This window comes from Camponotus vicinus, unplaced genomic scaffold (genome assembly GCF_025532165.1).
Source record: "Camponotus vicinus isolate PSW18456_S1 unplaced genomic scaffold, iyCamVici1.0 SCAF_7, whole genome shotgun sequence".
NCBI classification, from domain to species: domain Eukaryota; kingdom Metazoa; phylum Arthropoda; class Insecta; order Hymenoptera; family Formicidae; genus Camponotus; species Camponotus vicinus.
In genome coordinates this window covers 5768726-5788761 of record NW_028141979.1, presented here as the reverse complement: position 1 = coordinate 5788761, position 20036 = coordinate 5768726, and the positions used below count along the sequence as shown (strand labels likewise).

Sequence of the window (20036 nt, the reverse complement as noted above, 5' to 3'; positions counted from 1 at the left end):
ACACTTTTTACCATATTTCGAGAAAGAACATTTCTAGAATTATATATAATGGAAGAAAAACTTCTCATTATTACGATCACAAGTTTAAATCCGCTATTCGATAAGTTCAGAGAGAAATATATTTTATAAATGTTTCTTCTATTTTTGTTGGTATACGTGGGCAGTTTGATAAGTCAGTGACTTTTACCAGAGATAGCACTCAAATCGCAGTTTAATTTTATTTCTGATATTTGCCATCTTTTTAAAGTATACACACAAAGTTTCAAGTAGATCTGTCAAATAGAAATTTTTTGACAGCGTTATAAAGCGGTTTGTGTTCTTTTGCTAAAACGGAAAAAATGGAAAAAAGTCAGTGAACCATTCCATGCGACGGAGCAGAGTCCCCATAATATTTTTTTACTTTTCCTCAGTTTCCTTAATGGTTTTTCCACGCAAAAAGTAATGTTTTATTATTAGCACATGGAATTCACTTTTTTCCATTTTAGCAAAAGAACACAAACTTAACCGCTTTAAAACGCTGTCAAAAAATTTCTATTTGACAGATCTACTTGAAACTTTGTGTGTATACTTTAAAAAGATGGCAAATATCAGAAATAAAATTAAACTGCGATTTGAGTGCTATCTCTGGTAAAAGTCACTGACTTATCAAACTGCCCTCGTATATCTCAAGGTGAAAGAGCGATAAGCGAGAAGAGATTTTAGCATTGCCATGAACGTCATTATACAATTTCAAAATTCTCTTCATTGGTCTCACTATTTCTTTTTAATTCTTTAATTTCTTTTTCTTTTTTTTCTATTTTTTCAACATTTACTTGCTTATTTGCATTTGCTATATTTTTGTTTTTTATTACCTTTATTTATGCTTAATTTATGCTTTATTTATGCTTAATTTACGCTTTATTTATGCTCTTTTATCTTTGTTTTCCTCTATTTTCAGCTTCTTCGTCAGCATCTTTGTTTTTTTTAGACTATTTTAATCTATTTGTAAAACATTCTATAATACATAGAATACAATGCGGAGAAATGATTATTTCTTTCAAAAAGACAACGGAGAATCTGTGAAATATACCAAATTTCCGGCAATATATAACAGGTTCTTGCAAAAATGCATCCTTCTCGCGGTCATGTTTATCTTCGTCTTTCGCTGGAGAATGAACAGTTACGAGTGAAAGTGATCTGGCTTGGCTGACGCTCGCGTATCTGACTCCTAACAGTCTATACCTTACAGTCGAACGAATCAGTGCCGGTATGTCAGTTACATATAATCATTATCTGAATTATTGAGAAATGTTGTTCGTGATAATAGCAACAAGAATTCAATATTACTTTAAGTAAATAAAATGACATTGTTATTGTCGTTATTGCAAGTTATATAAAAGATAAGTATCCTAATTGTCAATAATAATAATTGGGAATCCGTCACCATAGTGTTGTCTGTTGATTACTGCAAATATTAAATGTCACGTCAAGTATGCAGTGGATGAAGAAAATCTGAGTAAGACGCTAAATCTCTGATATATAAAATGTATCATGAATAATAATTCATGATTTCACATTAAATATGGGATTTTAATATTTTTCATATCTGAAGTTCGAAAATATTCTCTAATACGAAATACCATTACTGAGAACTTGTTAAGTATATTAAATAAATCACATTGAAAGAATTCAGTGTATCACGATGTTCTATACTTACGTGGCATTCCTACTTCTATTTTTTGGGCCTTATAATGTTCATGGTGAGTTTGCATGAAACTACACGTAAAATCTACATCTTTAAGAGATTAATATATACATTGTATTTATATATATAATATAATGCAGAATATATATATCCCCCTGAATAAAATTAACACATAATTTTTTTTCACTTTTTCTTTAAAAGCTGATATTTAAATTTTAACGAAAAATTTTAAAGAAAAAGTAAAAAAAGAAATTATGTATATATATATATAGGAGTGTATATATATATATATATATATATATATATATATATATATATATATATACCCCTGGACAAAATTAACGCATAATTTCTCTTTTTACTTTTTCTTTAAAATTTTTCGTTAAAATTTAAATATCAGCTTTTAAAGAAAAAGTGAAAAAAAATTATGTGTTAATTTTATCCAGGGGGATATATATATATATATATATATATATATATATATATATATATGTCATATATTTTGTATGTATTCAGAATCACTACAATTCCTTTATGTATTATATTAACAAGCGAAAGTAAAAGCCGGCACGCCACACAATGAGGACGCGACATTTTCATAAGGCTTGTGAATGTATATACAGAGTGTCTCGAAATTAGTTATTAGCATACATTTTATCTACGAATTGATCAATTCTGGCTGATTCTTGTTTATTCTAATGTGTTTCTTATTAGGATTTATGAAGTCAAATCAACATGATAAAGTTGTTACTTGTTACGTCGCATCTTGGGCGGCCTATAGACCAGGAAATGGTGCATTTTCCTTAGAAAATCTTCATTCAAAATATTGCACGCACTTAATTTACGCGTTTGCTGGTTTAAATGCCTCAGATTGGACAATTAGAAGTATTGATCCCTGGGGAGATATAGAGAAAGATGGTAATTGAAATTTCTCTATAAGTTTACGTCTATCAAGTTTACATCTAATTACAATAATTCAAAATTATTAAAAAAATTAATTAAATAAAATATTAAAGAGTAACTTGTCTAACAAAATTACTGACATATGTGAAATAAAATCTCAAGTTAAAAAAAAAAGAAAAATGATTCAAATAAGATAAAGAGACATAATTAAAATATTAAATAATTCAGAAAAGTTATTAATTTATTATTAATTCTAATTTTCATTAATTTTAATTTCTCGGATTTCTATTCATTATTTAATTTAATCGATTAATTTGTATAATTACATTAAAATTTCTTAAATATAATTTACAAATATCACATTATGAATGCAGGAATTGGCAATTATAGAAAAATGACAATGCTTCGTAAGCAAGGTTTGAAAGTATTACTTGGTATCGGCGGATGGAACGAAGGCAGCGTAAATTATTCGATGATGGCTTCATCATCGGATAGTAGAAAAACCTTTATCGCCAGCACTGTCAAGTTTCTCAGGTGCGTTCATTGTATTAATTGTTTTTTCTTATTTTTATAGGATGTTTTATAAAAAATTAATACTTTAAAAACTTAGAAATGTTTCATGTGTAATAATCGTTACTATCACTTTGCAATACGTGACTAAAGTTAAGTTTGATATTACGATATTTGATATTACGATATGTATCGATAGTTGAAACTCTTTGTTCCACTTTATTTTATATTAATCTATTTTATTTCTTTTTCCCTTTATACATTTGCTTGTTTTTATATTTTAATTTAGTTTTTAATTTTTTTATATTTTATTATTACTATTTACTACTTTTATTATTATTATTACTACTTATTTTAAAAATTTTATTGCAATAGAACATACGAATTCGACGGACTGGATCTTGATTGGGAATTTCCTGGAAATCGCGGTGGTGCTGCGTATGATAAGCAAAATTTTGTTAGTCTCGTACAGGTAAGGAAACATTATAATTTGCTATTATTGCTATTATACATATATCGTAACGAGATAAACGCATTATTTATGCGATAGGAATTGCGAGGTGCTTTTAAACATTATCGCTTCTTGTTGACGGCAGCTATAAGCGCGAACAAAGATATTATTAATACGGGGTATGATATTCCTGAAATTTCTAAATATCTCGATTACATTCACGTCATGGCATACGATTATCATGGAGCATGGGATAAACAGGTTCTTCCAAATACACCACTGCGAAGCAAAGATCAATTAAGTGTGGTAAGAAATATGATTTTCGGATGAGAAACAATATACTCGTATATGCAATCAATATAATCATATAATTATATGTTAATTGTCTTATTAATATTTAGGAGGATACTATTATGTATTTGCTGCAAGAAGGGGCACCAGCTGAGAAATTAGTCTTGGGACTAGCAATGTACGGAAGAACTTTCGTTCTTACATCCGTACCAGAAACACCAAAAATAAATCCAATTGGTCTGCCCAGTCTACATACTGGATTCAAAGGACCTTATACATCCGAAGATGGTTTTATGGGATTCAATGAGGTATTTCCTACCATCTCATATTTATATCATATTCATTCTACAATTTTGTATAATTTTTATATCTTTGACAACTATTATAAAAACTATTTTTGTGTAACTTTTCGTTGTAATTACGGTACTAAAATATACGGTAGAAACATTTTTCATATGTATATGTGAGAAGAAATATATTATATAACATTATAAAAGATAAAAATAAATATTGTACATTTTTTTAACAGATTTGCGAAGCATTGATATTACATCCGCAAGAATGGACAACTGGATGGGATAATTACAGCAGCACAGCTTACGCGATTAAAAAAAATCACGTTGTGGTTTATGATGATCGCAAAGCAATTATGATGAAGGTATCTTTTTTGCTTTTCTTAATAAAACAGATTGCCTATTAAATTCTAAATTTTCTATTGAATTTTAACTACATAAAGATGAATCTGGAATCTCTAATCAAATTAATGAGTCTTGTAAATTTCAAATACTCTTTTTCATATAGTCACTGAGAAGAATTTTGTTGCTCAGAAATATTTGACAATTTTTTCAAACTATATATTGCGGAAAATAAAAAATTAATTTTAATATTTTGTTGCTTCATTATAAAAATACTTTAAATAATTATTAATTTTGGGTAGATATATCGCTATATTTCTCGTAAGAAGAACATATATATATATATATATATATATATATATATATATATATATATATATATACACATATAAGTTCTTCTTACGAGAACTATGCGCATCAATTAATAATAATTGCATTATAATTCAATCTTTTTTGCGTAAATTATCAAATACTGAGTACTTAAATACTTAAAAATTTAAAAATTAATAAACTTTATTAGGTGGAATATGCAAAAAAACATAAACTGGCAGGTGTTATGATATGGAGCATCGACACGGACGATTTTCGAGGGAAATGTTCATCATTGCAGAGTTATCCTCTAATGAAATCCATTAATATAGTTTTGGCAAATAACACGGTACCACACGAAGAGAAGAAAGAACCAAACTCATCGTCTGTGCAATTACCCTCAAACATTGTATTTGTGTTATCAATCACGATAATTTCTTTTTCTCTTTATGCAAATATCTATCTTTATTATAAAGAATTGTTAAATTAATATACAGAAAAATAATAATTGATAACAATTAATTACTAATAGAAAGCATTAGACTGTGCTAGTGCTCATGTTTGGATCGTTCCTTTTTTATCGATATTTTTTATTATATCATAAAAATATATTTTTAATCTGCGATATAACGTATTGTGTATACGTGTGTATTATGTACGAATGAGAAGAAATTATGTGCTTGTATCTTAAAATACATTACATTACATTATTTATAATATATATTAATAATAATGTATATTGTAAAATATAATGTTAACAGAAAAACATAAACATAAATATAAAAAGCAAAATTATACATATTTACGATTTTAATAAACTGTTTCTATTTTTAATAATTTTGATATTAATGTGAAAGCTTTAAGAGAGAAAATGAGAGCAATTTATGACAATGTATTAAAATATGATTTTAATACAAAGGACTAAGGAAGGAAAAGAACATTTCTAGAATTTTATATAATGGAAGAAAAACTTCTCAGTTTTACTTATTATTACGATCACAAGTTTAAATCCGTTATTTGATAAGTTCAGAGAGAAATATATTTTATAGATGTTTCTTCTATTTTTGTTGGTATATATCTTAAGGTGAAAGAGCGATAAGCGAGAAGAGATTTTAGCATTGCCATAAACGCCACTATACAATTTCAAATTTATTCTCTTCATTGGTCTCACTATTTCTTTTTGATCCTTTAACTTCTTTTTATTTTTTTTTTATTTTTTCCAACATTTACTTGCTTATTTGCATTTGCTATATTTTTGTTTTTTATTAGCTTTACTTATGCTTAATTTATGCTCTTTTATCTTTATTTTCCTCCATTTTCAGCTTTTTTGTCAGTATCTTTGCTTTTTCAGACTATTTTAATCTATTTGTAAAACATTTTATAACATACATAGAATATAATGCAGAGAATTATTATTTATTTCAGAAAGTCAACGGAAAATCTGCAAAACATATCAAATTTCTGGCAATATAAATTATGTTCTAAATCAGGCCTGGCCTCGTGGGCGCCCACGGAGCACGAGAGGAGGAGAACATACCCCCTCTTTTCGCGGCTGCCTCTTCCCGTCTTTCCTTTCAGGCTCCTCGATCCACCTATCCCCTCTATAAGGCTGTTGATTCTCGCGCGCTCTTCCTTATTCCATATTCGTCAACTCTACACTCATTGTCAGCATGTACAATACGTGCACGCGTCCCGCGCCGGTGGAAGGGGAAGCGGGGAAGTACGAGCTATAGTTCGTGGGCCAGGCCTGTCCTAAACATCCTTTTCCTGACCATGTTTATCTTCGTCTTTCGCTGGAGAATGAAGACTTACGAGTGAAAATCATCTGGCTTGGCTGATGCGCGCGTATATGACTTCTAACAGTCCATAGCTTACAGTCGAACGAATCGGTGCCGATATGTTAGCATCAGTTACATATAATCGTTATCTGAATTATTGAGAAACGTTGTTGGTATATAATAACAAAAAGAAGTCAATATTATTTACAATTACTTTAAATAAATATAATGATATTGTTATTATCGTTATTGCAAGTTATATAAAAGATAAGTCTCTTAATTGTCAATAATAATAATTGGAAATCCGTCATCATAACATTGTTTGTTGATTATTGTAAATGTTAAATTTCACGTCAAGTATACATTGGATGAAGAAAATCTGAGTAAGACGCTATAAATCTCTGATATATAAATTGTATCTTGAACAATAATTTTTATGATTTCATATTAAATATGGGATTTTAATATTTTTCATATCTGAAGTTCAAAAATATTCTCTAATACGAAATACCATTACTGATCACTGATAACTTGTTAAGCGTATTAAATAAATCGCATTGAAAGAATTCAGTGTATCACGATGTTCTATATTTACGTGGCATTCTTTCTTCTATTTTTTGGCCCTTATAATGTTGATGGTGAGTTTGCATGTGTAAAATCTACAGTTTTATGAGATTAATATGTACGTTGCATTTATATAAAATAATGCAGAATATATATATATATATATATATATATATATATATATATATATATATATATATGACCTACACTAAATTGATAATAAAAATAAGCGAGAAAAAACCATATACATACAGTATCTTAGTTAGCTATTATATTGTGAGAGAGAAAGAAATCACTGTGTCAGGATTGCATTATGTCAACCTCTCTATCCAACTAACTGAGAAAGACTAAACGACCTTTATTAGTCTATCATAAATATTGTTTAAATTCTCAGTGTCCTTCTGTAAGTTAATAGTGTTGTCAAACTTTTTAATAAAAAACATTTCAGCAATTTCTCTCTTTCTCACATGCTTTTCATTATGTAAAATAACCGGTATTGACCAATCGAAGTCATGATTAAATTCCAATTTATGTTTACTACTGACAGAAAGATTACTTGCGTGCATTTTGATGTTATTAAAATGTTCTTTAACACGAGTACCTCGATGTCTTTTCGTTTGGCCAATATATGACGTATTACAATTTTTACAATCTAATTTATAAACGACTTCAGTCCTGCTATTAATAGGCAATCTATCTTTCTCACGTTTAATCAATGCATTAAGTTTTTTAGGTACATTATAGACAACCCTAAGACTAATATTCTTAAAAACACGACTAATCTCATCACTCAAGCCATCCACAAACGGTAGAGAGATGTAGGAAGGTGTGACTGAGTTATCACACTCAGTATTCATATTTACGTCATCCCGATGTTTTAAAAAATCAAGTCTTTTTTTAACATAACGATTAATAACTTGAGTAGGAAAACAATTATTGGATAAAATCTGTTTCACAATATCTATATTCTTAAAATGAAACCGAACATCAGATAATAAAATAGCTCGGTCAACGAGATTATAAATGGTGTTCATTTTATATTTAAACGGATGCTTAGAATGAAAATTAACGTATCTGTCAGAGCACGTAAATTTTCTATACCAATCAGTCAAAAGACGACCATCTGAACGAATTACAGTCGTGTCCAAGAAACTAATACAAGAATCAGACTCCATTTCGTGAGTAAATGTCAACCGTTGATGATAATTATTGAAAGTTAATTTTATCTCGTCAATCTTTGTGCGTGGAACAATGGTAAAAATGTCATCCACATATCTATAATACATTGGAACATTAAAGCTCAACAAACTTAAGCAATGCGTCTCTAAATCATCCATCACGATATCTGACAGAATAGGTGACAAGGGAGAACCCATAGGACTACCAAAAATCTGCTCATAAAACCGTCCATTAAACGAAAAACTAGTGGAATCCAAAACCGTTTCTATTCCGTATAAAAACTGAGAACAATTAAATTTCGTGTTAGGAGCAATATCATTCCACCGTTTAGCAACAGCACTCAAAACTAACTCTTTAGGAATATTAGTAAATAATGCAGCGACATCAAGTAAAATCATTATTTCGTCATCGTTAATAAATTTATCTTTCAAATTATTGGCAAATGTCCAACCATCCTTAATATGAGATTTAGGTTCCAAAATCGAAATCTGTAATATATCATGAATGTATTTCGCGACATTGTATAACGGACTCCCAAGTGCTGACACAATAATCCGCAATGGAAAACCAGTTTTATGAATCTTCGGCAAACCATAACATCGCGACAAATTACCATTAGTAGAGTTCAATCTCCTATATGTGGACTCATTAATTATATCATTATCTCGCCAAGATTTAACAAGAGTATTAATTTTATTAGTTAATTTTCTAATCGGATCTTTCTTCAGCTCTCTATAAGTAGATTGATCACCCAAAAGAGATTCCATTTTGTCCACATAATCACACCTATCCATGACTACTGTGACCTGACCTTTATCCGCCTTCGCGACCAACAGATCATCATTAGCATGTAAGAACTCACTGCAGAGAGAGAATCCCCTGAGAATGTATCTGTCCACAAAGTTAACATACTTTCTTATACCAAGGAACCTCTGGAGAGAATTCGCGACCAAAATTCTGGTCATCTCAAGAGCTCCGCCAGGGATGCGATTATAATTAATTTCGAAGTTCTTTAAGGTCTCAAGCACAATCGAAACACGGTCCTTCATGCAAGATTGCCGTACCGGTAATCCGAAATTATCACCCAGACTCAAAAGTTCAGAAACTCTCTCAGGAATATTCTTACCACTAATGTTGATCAACCAACCTGATTTGTCAATATTATTAAAAGGATTCAAAGCTATATTATTATCAACGGTCAAATATTTAAATTTTTTAATTAAATTAGTTTTCATTCTATTGTTAATTACTAAAGACTTGCGTTCATTAAGCTCAAAAAATCTGAGTACCAGATCATGTGGTAAACCTTCATTAAGACTTTTTTCAATCCTTTCAACCTTGACACGTAAATAATTAAGGTCTTTAATTTCTAAATTCAACAATCTATACCAATATATTTTCGTGATTCTTTCAAAAGTACGGTTGACGCTATTACTGTAGAACATAATGTTCACTTTTAACTTGTTAATATGTGACGGAGTTAAATCGTAACTTCTACATCAAAGTAAGAAAATAAGTTGTTGATTAGCAGTGCAGATCTTCTTCTTATTGTTAATCCATGACTTCATCAAGGTCGTGTAGATCTTGCTAAACCGGTTTGTAATCATTTGGAAAATCAAATTGCGTAGGCTCCATAATTAGGTCCAGGAACGTAAAAATAATGTTAAATTCTTCAATGTCGCCAGTAGATAAAATAAAAGACGTAAGTTAAATCAATCACACTGGCAAATTTATTGATTGAACGTTTCCTTGGTGGAAACGTTGTGATATATTACCAATCAATAAATTTGCTAGTGTAGTCGATTTAACTTACGTCTTTTATTTTATCTACTGGCGACATTGAAGAATTTAACATTATATATATTTTATGTAGTTAGGTTAGGTTAGGTTAGGTTAGATTTTTAACTAAAACACATAAATTAAAATGTTTAATAACTTTTAATATATCTGTCTATGTTAGATATACAACTTTCATATAAAAGATGTAGCTTTATATAATTTTTTAACTATGACTACGTTTACATGGCTTCTAACATCGATTTAATAACGCTGATGTTATAACTCCTATTTAAAGTGAGTTGTGTTTATACGTTCAAGCTTATCCTATCCCCACCAAGCTAAAATAACTTAATAACTTTCGAGTGAAGTGAGTCCAAGAAATGATACCAATGAAGTGATACTAAATTTGCAAACAAGAGAGAGTTAAGATGTTTAATTTATCGGTTGGCATTATTGCCATCGTTACACTGCGGCCGTTTACACGTCCTTTTTACGTCGATGTAATAACGCTAAGCCTTTTCGCCAAACGACTTTGAGTTACTACATCGATGTAATAATTTCATCGTAAAAGAGCGTTTATACGTCAGTAGTTATAACATCAATGTTAGAACTTCGGCGTAAATCGAGTCGTGTAAACGTACTCTATAAGTAATATCACAGAGTATAGTTACACATTTTTAACTTAACTTAGTTTTTTAACATAACGTAATATTTTTTTTCAATTTAACTTTTAATATCACAGAGTATAGTCACTAAATTTAATTTTAATAGCATTTTTTACTGAGAAAATTGATGCAGCACTGGCGCGCACTGAGTGCAATTATATTTTATTTTTACGTGAAATTATCGTTCAGTAATAATAAGTGTTTCACTGAACCACATGACTAAACCTGCATAATTATTGCACTAATACAGTTTACAAGAAACCTTTCACAGCGCTGCATCATGTTTCATGTACAGAGGTGTCTCGGAATTAGCTTCCATCATACATATTTCGCCTGAATTGATCAATTCTGATTGGTTCTTATTGATTCTAATGTTTTTCATTATAGGACATATGAAGTCAAATCAAAATGATAAAGTCATTGTTTGTTACGTCGCATCTTGGGCGGCCTATAGACCAGGAAATGGCGCATTTTCCTTAGAAAATCTTCATCCAAAATATTGCACGCATTTAATTTACGCGTTTGCTGGTTTAAATGCCTCAGATTGGACAATTAAAAGTATTGATCCCTGGGGAGATATAGAGAAAGATGGTAATTGCAACTTCTCTATAAGTTTACGTCTGTCAAGTTTACGTCTAATTACAATAATTCATAATTATTAAAAAAAATAATTAAATAAAATATTAAAGAATAATTTGTCTAACAAAATTACAGACATATGTGAAATAAAATCTCAAGTTAAAAAAAAAAGAAAAATGATTCAAATAAGATAAAGAGAAATAATTAAAATATTAAATAATTCAGAAAAGTTATTAATTTATTATTAATTCTAATTTTCATTAATTTTAATTTCCCGGATTTTTATTATTTCATTATTTAATTTAATCGATTAATTTGTATAATTACATTAAAATTTCTTAAATATAATTTAAAAATATCACATTATGAATGCAGGAATTGGCAATTATAGAAAAATGACAATGCTTCGTAAGCAAGGTTTGAAAGTATTACTTGGAATCGGCGGATGGAACGAAGGCAGCGCAAATTATTCGATGATGGCTTCATCATCGGATAGAAGAAAAACTTTTATCGCCAGCACTGTTAAGTTTCTCAAGTGCGTTCATTGTTATATTAATTGTTTTTTCTTATTTTTATAAGATATTTTATAAAAGATTAATGCTTCAAGAACTTAGAAATGTTTTATATGTAATAATCGTTACTATTACTTTGCAATACGCGACTAAAGTTTAGATTGATATTACGATATATATCGATAGTTGAAACTCTTTGTTCCGCTTTATTTTATATCAATCTATTTTATTTTTTTTCTTTATACATTTGCTTGTTTTTATATTTTATTATTTATTTTTTGTAAATAAAATTTTATTGCAATAGAACATACGAATTCGACGGACTGGATCTTGATTGGGAATTTCCTGGAAATCGTGGTGGTGCTGCGTTTGATAAGCAAAATTTTGTTAGTCTCGTACAGGTAGGGAAACATTATAATTTGCTATTATTGCTATTATACATATATCGTAACGAGATAAACGCATTATTTGTGCGATAGGAATTGCGAGGTGCTTTTAAATATTATCGCTTCTTGTTGACGGCAGCTATAAACGGAGACAAAAATATTATTAATATGGGGTACGATATTTCTGAAATTTCTAAATATCTCGATTACATTCACGTCATGACATACAATTATCATGGAGCATGGGATAAACAGGTTCTTCCAAATACACCACTGCGAAGCAAAGATCACTTAAATGTGGTAAGAAGTATGATTTTCGAATAAGAAACGATATACTTGTATATGCAATTTAAATTCAACATAATCATGTAATTGTATGTTAATTGTCTTTTTAATATTTAGGAATATACTATTATGTATTTATTGCAACAAGGGGCACCAGCTGAGAAATTGGTCTTGGGATTAGCAATGTACGGAAGAACTTACGTTCTTAAATCCGTACCAGAAACACCAAAAATAAATCCAATTGGTCTGCCCAGTCTACATAGTGGATTCAAAGGACCTTATATACTTGATGATTATATCATGGGATTCAATGAGGTATTTTTCACCATATTTATCATATTCAATCTATAATTTCATTCTATAAATTCATTACATAATTTTTATATCTTTGACAACTATCATAAAAACTATTTTTGTGTAACTTTTCGTTGTAATTACAGTACTAAAATATACGATAGAAATATTTTTCACATGTATATGTGAGAAAAAGATATATATTATAAAGTCTATAAATAAATTGTACATATTTTATATACACAGATTTGCGAGGAGTTGGTATTACATGCGCAAGATTGGACAATTGGATGGGATAATTACAGCAGCACATCTTACGCGATTAATGAAAATCGCGTTATAATTTACGATGATCGCAAAGCAATTATGATGAAGGTATCTTTTTTGCTTTCCTTCATGAAACAGATTGCCTACTAAATTCTAAATTTTCTATTAAATTTTAAATACATAAAGACGAATCTGGAATCTTTAATCAAATTAAAGAGTCTTGTAAATTTCTTATACTCTTTTTAAACTTTTTCATATGCTTTTTTTAACTTTTTTCATATAATCGCTAAGAAGAATTTTATTGCTCAAAAATATTTGGCAATTTTTTCAAACTATACATTGCATAAAATAAAAAAGAGGATTAATTTTAATATTTTGTTTTATTATAAAAATATTTTCGAAAGTTATTAATTTTGGATAGATACATCACTATACTTCGTAAGAAGAACTTATATACATATATATATATATATATATATATATATATATATATATATATATAATATCAATTAATAGTAATTGCATTATAATTCAGTCATTTTCAAATGTCAAATACTGAGTACTTAAAAATCTAAAAATTAATAAACTTTATTAGGTGGAATACGCAAAAAAACAGAAACTGGCGGGTGTTATGGTATGGAGCATCGACATGGACGATTTTCGAGGGACATGTTCATTGCAGAGTTATCCTCTAATGCAAACCATTAATATAGTTTTGGCAAATAACGCGGTATCATACGAAGAGAAGAAAGAATCAAACTCATCATCTGTGCAATTACCCTCAAACATTGTATTTGCGGTATCACACGAAGAGAAGAAAGAATCAAACTCATCATGTGTGCAATTACCCTCAAACATTGTATTTGCGTTATTAATCACGATAATTTCGTTTTCTCTTTATGCAAATATCTATCTTAGTCATCAAAGAATTGCTAAATTAATATAAAGAAAAATAATAATTGAGAATAACACTGTCCTGCGAGGGTCAGTTACAAAAAGCAGAGTAGGTGAATCTGATAAATTTTTTGAAAACGAATTTGGCAGAATTTCTCTAGCAGGTTGTTGAATAATTTGTGGTTAAATAACTAAATATCTTTAAATTAATTAAATATCTAAATTTTATACCTTTTTATTGTGATTCTGTCCGCTATATTGGATCTGCCATTTTTAATTTCAAAAAATGACAGGCGGCAAATATTTATGTTTTTATTCAAATTTTGATTCGCGATAAATAGAGAGATAACGTGGACTTGGAATGGCTTATTGGACCACCATGCATGACCAGTCTTCTAATTTGTATATCTCAGCCAAAAAGAATCGTGCGGCGGTAATCGAAAGTGGATTTGAAAGGTGAAGACTAATATTATACGATGCCATTGAAAAATATTTCAAAAAATTAGATTCCCTCATAATAAATTTATAAAATTGGTCGAAATATCCATTTTTGGACTATTTAACTACAAATTATTCAAAAACCTGAACTGTGCTGAAGAAATGTTGCGGCTAGATTCGTTTTCAGCGTCAAAAAATCTATTAGATTCACCTACTTTGCTTTTTGTAATAAACCTAAAATTTCGCAGGCCTGTGTAATTAGTAACTAACAAACAGCATTAGACTGTACTAATGATCGCGTTTGTAGGTTTTATCGATATTCTTTATTATATCTTAAAAATATATTTTTAATCTACGATATAACATTGCTTATTTGTGTATATGTGTGTGTCATGTACGAATGAAAAGAAATTATGTGCTTGTCTCTTGGTAAAGTACATTATATATTACATTATTTATATATTAATAATAATGTATATCGTGAAATATGATATGTGATATTAATTAATAAATATGATAATATAATGTAATTGATGTTAACAGAAGAATATACACATACAAAAGCAAGATTATACATATATTAACGATTTTAATAAAATTCTTTTCTATTTCTAATGTTTCTAATATTAATCTGAAAGCTTTGAGAGAGAAAATGAGAGCAATTATAATTTAAATAAAACTTTGCAATTTGTAATTATAATGTTTCTAATACGGTGCAAAATCAGAAAATCTTTGTTTATCTATCGCAATTTAAATATTACAAGTATGTGTAATCTCGATACAATTAATTATATATATGCGTACTTTAATATATTCCGCGTATATATTTGTTAAAGTACATAAAATATTTCGTTGACGAACAGATAATAACATCTTGGCAAACAGTAGCGCGCTGATGTTTATATATCGCAGTCTTGAAAAATGTTTCGGTAAAAAAATAATAATAACGCGGTTTTCGGTCTTGGCAGCGTGTGATATCAGACTATCTTTTATTCATAATATTTCACGATTATATGTGGTACATCATTTTATTCATTTTATTCTTTTGAACGTAATTTTAATGGAATAATAAGAATTTTGCGATTAAAATGATCACAAAACTTATTTATATTAGAAATTTATTTAATATATATAAACATCTTGTATCGAGCTTTGCAGCTCTCATGTTACCGATACTTTATGTACACTACATAGTACGGAACAGAACCACAATTTGTAGACAGCGTGTTATCCATTGAAAAGTTCATTTATTTATAAAGCTATATAGTTCAATGTTTACGTTTTGTGAACATAGAGGCGCTTCGAATACAGGTTCCATCACTTCCATCTAAACTTGGAGCACGATCGCATCAGCTCTCAAGCTTTTTCAAATCAAATACTAATTAACACGCACACACATACAATTCGATCTTTGAAAGTCATTCAAACTGTGCTTGAATTATTTAAAATGCGAGGTAATCAATCAGATCATTTTGTCTATTAAAATTACTTCTTATATTCTATTGGATTATATAGTCCTTGTAATTGTTTTTTTAATGATCTAACATATATAAAACTTACATGATTCACAGATAAATAGAGATTACAGTAAAGAATGGCAAGTGCAACGGAGCAAGAACCTCTAGCAGAATTACTGCAATGCGGAATCAAATTTCACAAGTTTGATGCCAGAGTCGGTGATGTTACTATTAATTGTGAAATCATGAAGATGAAAGATTCTTTGTATCTATGGATAGGAGATTATACTAATCCCACCATGGAAGACTTGTCCTTCTCTTTTACATCAAATATTGGAACACAACCTATTGCGACCAAAATTATGGGTGCTATAGCAGATGCTACATCTACAAACATGGCTAAGAGATTAAGCATAAAGATTGGAAAACCAGTATATGTTAGTTTTAATGTGACAGCAGACAATATGTTATTGCTAGGGATTGAAAAGAGAATACAAGAAGAATTCAAGATGCATAATGATTTATTAGACTTTGAGCATTAGCAGATAATTTTACAGGATATTTATTTCAAGAACTTTTTGTAGGTGATGAATATTTTCTATTAGTTTATATAATAAAAAAAAATAAATAAATAACAAAGTACATTACATGTGTGTGTAATATAAATAAAAAATATATATCCTTCCTTTATTGCATTAATAAATATTTAAATTGTATTTCAAAATTCTGTTAACAAGAAATATGATTCAATAATAGAGATATTTTATCCATTATTAATTATTGTTATAATGAAAAAGTAGTAAGCAAAATTTTTCTTTTTTAACGGTAGTCTTAAAGCAAACATACGAACATGTAGAAAATCATGATGTATAAATGTAAAGATTACATTAAATTCAAATTATTTAAAACTATTTTTTTTAATTGTACATTATATATATATATATATATATATATATATATATATATATATATATATACATAATTTAATGTGTGTGTCTATTATTATAAGATTAAAGATTATTTTATTCATTCAATTAATATATTCCCTTTTTTTCCAAAGAAAATATATTTTCTTCTTCATATTTGATGTCTCTATTATAAAATTAAAGATGATTTTATCTATTTATTTATTATATATACAATATATATTAATGGAATAGATAAAATCATCTTTAATTTTATAATAATATAAAGACATTAAATATAAGAAAAACAGTTGCTATTAATTACTTTTTACCATTTTTTTCATATTTTTCTAAATAATTATGAAAAATTAACAGGATGTAAATATTTAAATACGATGTATATATATTTACTTCTAATTTTTTGTCGAATAGGATGCATTCCATTTGACATTATAAATACTTCAAATTTAATTGACCAATCAGAACGAAAGAGGCAAAGATGTGTATATTCCGAATCGTTTCGAAAATACACGAATGCGATGTACTGAAACACCATTGTGAAACACGTGGCAGAGAAAAGACTGAGAGGTGTCATAGCTTTCGTTTTTAGATGATCTCTTGATCTCTGAAAGCGATGCTCCCTCTATGGACATTAAATCGTGGACATGAACTACAAAGCCATGTCCAGGAATGTTCTCAGAGGGTAACATATATGTCTTCTCTCTGATAATATAAATAATATAAATAAAAATATAAATAATTTAATTAATAATAATTTATTGTATAAAAATATTAATATGTTCTCTCTTTCCACGCTATTATTTATTTATTTATTTGTCTTCTTTTTCTTCTCAACATATATCATTTATTTATTTATTTATTTAGCTCGCTCTAAATCAGTCTTTTAAAATGCAAAATTAAATATTATAGAATTTGACTTCGGAAAAGCGCGGTAAAACAATCGAATAAATTCAAATCATTAGCATAACAAAAGGTTCCGTGATACATCAATTGTTTAATAATTAATTTAAAATAAAATATACCTTTATAATTCAAAATCCGCGTGTATATATCGTACGTAAAATATTTCGGCAGAGATAAAAGGGTATAAGAGAATTAATTATGTTATGATCTTTCAATCATATTGATGCTTATTATAATGATATTTCCTTAACAATATTAGAATTAAATATATTTCGACCAATGCTTTAAATATTCTCAATCCTTGTTAATTAAACAATATACAATTTAATCGAGAATCGATAAAATTATAGGAATACAAAATATTAAATAATCACTTCGATCATTGTGATCTTTACGGACAATAATTATTATTTTAATACTTAGAGTCAAATATATTTTACCCATGTTACTTTATCGTACTACTTGACAATCTAAATGTAATTTGCATTATGAGAGAACACGAAGTAAAACAATCAAATTACAGATGCAAATAATTAACGTAACGAAATGTTCCGTGATAAATTGTTTAATTAATAATCAATAAATTAAAGTATTTCTGTCATTTAATATTTCGGGTTAGTGTATATTTTATAATATATAAAATATTTCAACGAATTGTCGATAACACGGTGTTCGACTTTGGCAATATAAAATATAAACAGTAGCACGCTATACGTTACGGTTCTGTAGTGGTGAGAAACGCTTTGTATATTGTAATTTTTATACTAAACACGATTACAATTAGTATCGAAATAATTTGCTATAAATATTAATAAAAATTAATTAATTAAAAATTAATTAACGACATGAAACTGTATCGCAACGATAAATATTTATCGAATCGCAATTATTCATTACTGCGAATAAAAATTGAAACAGGGGATACATGAAAGGGGACAAGAGAATTAAATATATTATGATTTTTTGATCATCGATGCTTATTATAATATTTCTTTAACAATATTAGAATTAAATATATTTCGACCGAATGCTTTAAATTTTCTCAATCCTGGTTAATCAAACAATATACAATTTAATCGAGAATCGATTTAATGTGATAGGAATCCAACATATTAAATAATCACATCGATGTTTGCAATCTTTACGGATAATAATTATTATTTTAATACTTAGAGTCACAAATATATTTCATCCGTATTACACTTTATCGTTCTACTTGACAATCTAAATATAATTTGGATTGTGAGAGAATACTAAGTAAAACAATCGAATTATAGATGCAAATAATTAGCATAACGAAAAGCTCCGCGAATTGTTTAATAAATAATCAATTTTAATTAATAAATTAAAATACTTTCATAATTTAATATTCCGCGTTAATGTATATTTTATAATATATAAAATATTTCGGCAACGAATTATCGATAACACGATGTTCGACTTTGGCAATATGAAATATAAACAGTAGCGCGCTAGGTTACGGCTTTATTGTCATCATTCGCATGGTGACTCTCGAGTAATAAAGTAGTGGTGAGAAATGCTTTGTATATTGTAATTTTTGTACTAAACACGATTACAATTAGTATCGAAACATAATTTGCTATAAATATTAATAATTAAAAATTAATTAACTTTTGATAAACGACATGAAACTGTATCGGAACGATAAATATTTATCGAATCATAATCATTCTGCGAATAAAAATTGAAACAGGAGATACATGAAAGGGGACAAGAAAATTAAATATATTATGATTTTTTGATCATCGATGCTTATTATAATATTTCTTTAACAATATTAGAATTAAATATATTTCGACCAATGCTTTAAATTTTCTCAATTCTGGTTAATTAAACAATATACAATTTAATCGAGAATCGATTTAATGTGATAGGAATCCAACATATTAAATAATCACATCGATGTTTGCAATTTTTACGGACAATAATTATTATTTTAATACTTAGAGTCACAAATATATTTCATCCTTGTTTTCATCCTTGACATTATCGTTTTACTTGACAATCTAAATATAATTTGGATTGTGGGAGAACACAAAGTAAAACAATCGAATTATAGATGCAAATAATTAGCATAACGAAAGACTTCATGATGAATAGTTTAATAAATAATCAATTAATCTTAATCAATAAATTAAAATACTTCTATAATTTAATATTCCTCGCGCAAATATTTTATATTACAGAAAATATTTCGGCAACGAGAGAATTATCAATAACACTGTGTTCGACCTTGATAAACAGTATCGCGCTATTGTTAATATGTTACATGGCTTTATTATCATTCGCACAGTGACCTTGAGTAGTGACGTGTGAGACGTTTCAC

The 20036-nt window shown here is 28.2% G+C and overlaps 3 protein-coding genes across 5 annotated transcripts; all 3 read left to right on the top strand.

Moving 5' to 3' along the window:
- Window positions 1-304: 304 nt before the first annotated feature.
- Window positions 305-5554, top strand: LOC145974019 (putative chitinase 2). Of its 2 annotated transcripts, none has more exons than XM_083103749.1 (12): window positions 305-438; window positions 543-670; window positions 1094-1246; window positions 1429-1495; window positions 1592-1739; window positions 2399-2602; window positions 2962-3121; window positions 3473-3569; window positions 3648-3854; window positions 3950-4147; window positions 4369-4497; window positions 4995-5554. In XM_083103749.1, the coding sequence occupies exons 5-12, from the start codon at window positions 1682-1684 to the stop codon at window positions 5271-5273; spliced, it is 1332 nt and encodes a 443-aa protein (XP_082959875.1). In that variant the 5' UTR covers window positions 305-438; window positions 543-670; window positions 1094-1246; window positions 1429-1495; window positions 1592-1681; the 3' UTR covers window positions 5274-5554. The 2 variants fall into 2 exon arrangements, with proteins under 2 accessions (XP_082959875.1, XP_082959876.1); XM_083103750.1 differs by adding an exon at window positions 2201-2297 and having other exon boundaries at window positions 307-438; window positions 1094-1495.
- Window positions 5555-6592: 1038 nt separating this feature from the next.
- Window positions 6593-14979, top strand: LOC145974016 (putative chitinase 2). 2 transcript variants are annotated; one of them, XM_083103743.1, is made up of 9 exons: window positions 6593-6944; window positions 7045-7199; window positions 11136-11339; window positions 11703-11862; window positions 12144-12240; window positions 12319-12525; window positions 12628-12825; window positions 13051-13179; window positions 13667-14979. In XM_083103743.1, the coding sequence occupies exons 2-9, from the start codon at window positions 7142-7144 to the stop codon at window positions 14015-14017; spliced, it is 1404 nt and encodes a 467-aa protein (XP_082959869.1). In that variant the 5' UTR covers window positions 6593-6944; window positions 7045-7141; the 3' UTR covers window positions 14018-14979. The 2 variants fall into 2 exon arrangements, with proteins under 2 accessions (XP_082959869.1, XP_082959870.1); XM_083103744.1 differs by lacking the exons at window positions 6593-6944; window positions 7045-7199 and adding an exon at window positions 10564-10731.
- Window positions 14980-15700: 721 nt separating this feature from the next.
- Window positions 15701-16502, top strand: LOC145974030 (proteasome assembly chaperone 4). Its single transcript, XM_083103768.1, has 2 exons — window positions 15701-15857; window positions 15975-16502. The coding sequence occupies exon 2, from the start codon at window positions 15998-16000 to the stop codon at window positions 16400-16402; it is 405 nt and encodes a 134-aa protein (XP_082959894.1). The 5' UTR covers window positions 15701-15857; window positions 15975-15997; the 3' UTR covers window positions 16403-16502.
- The last annotated feature ends 3534 nt before the right edge of the window (window positions 16503-20036 follow it).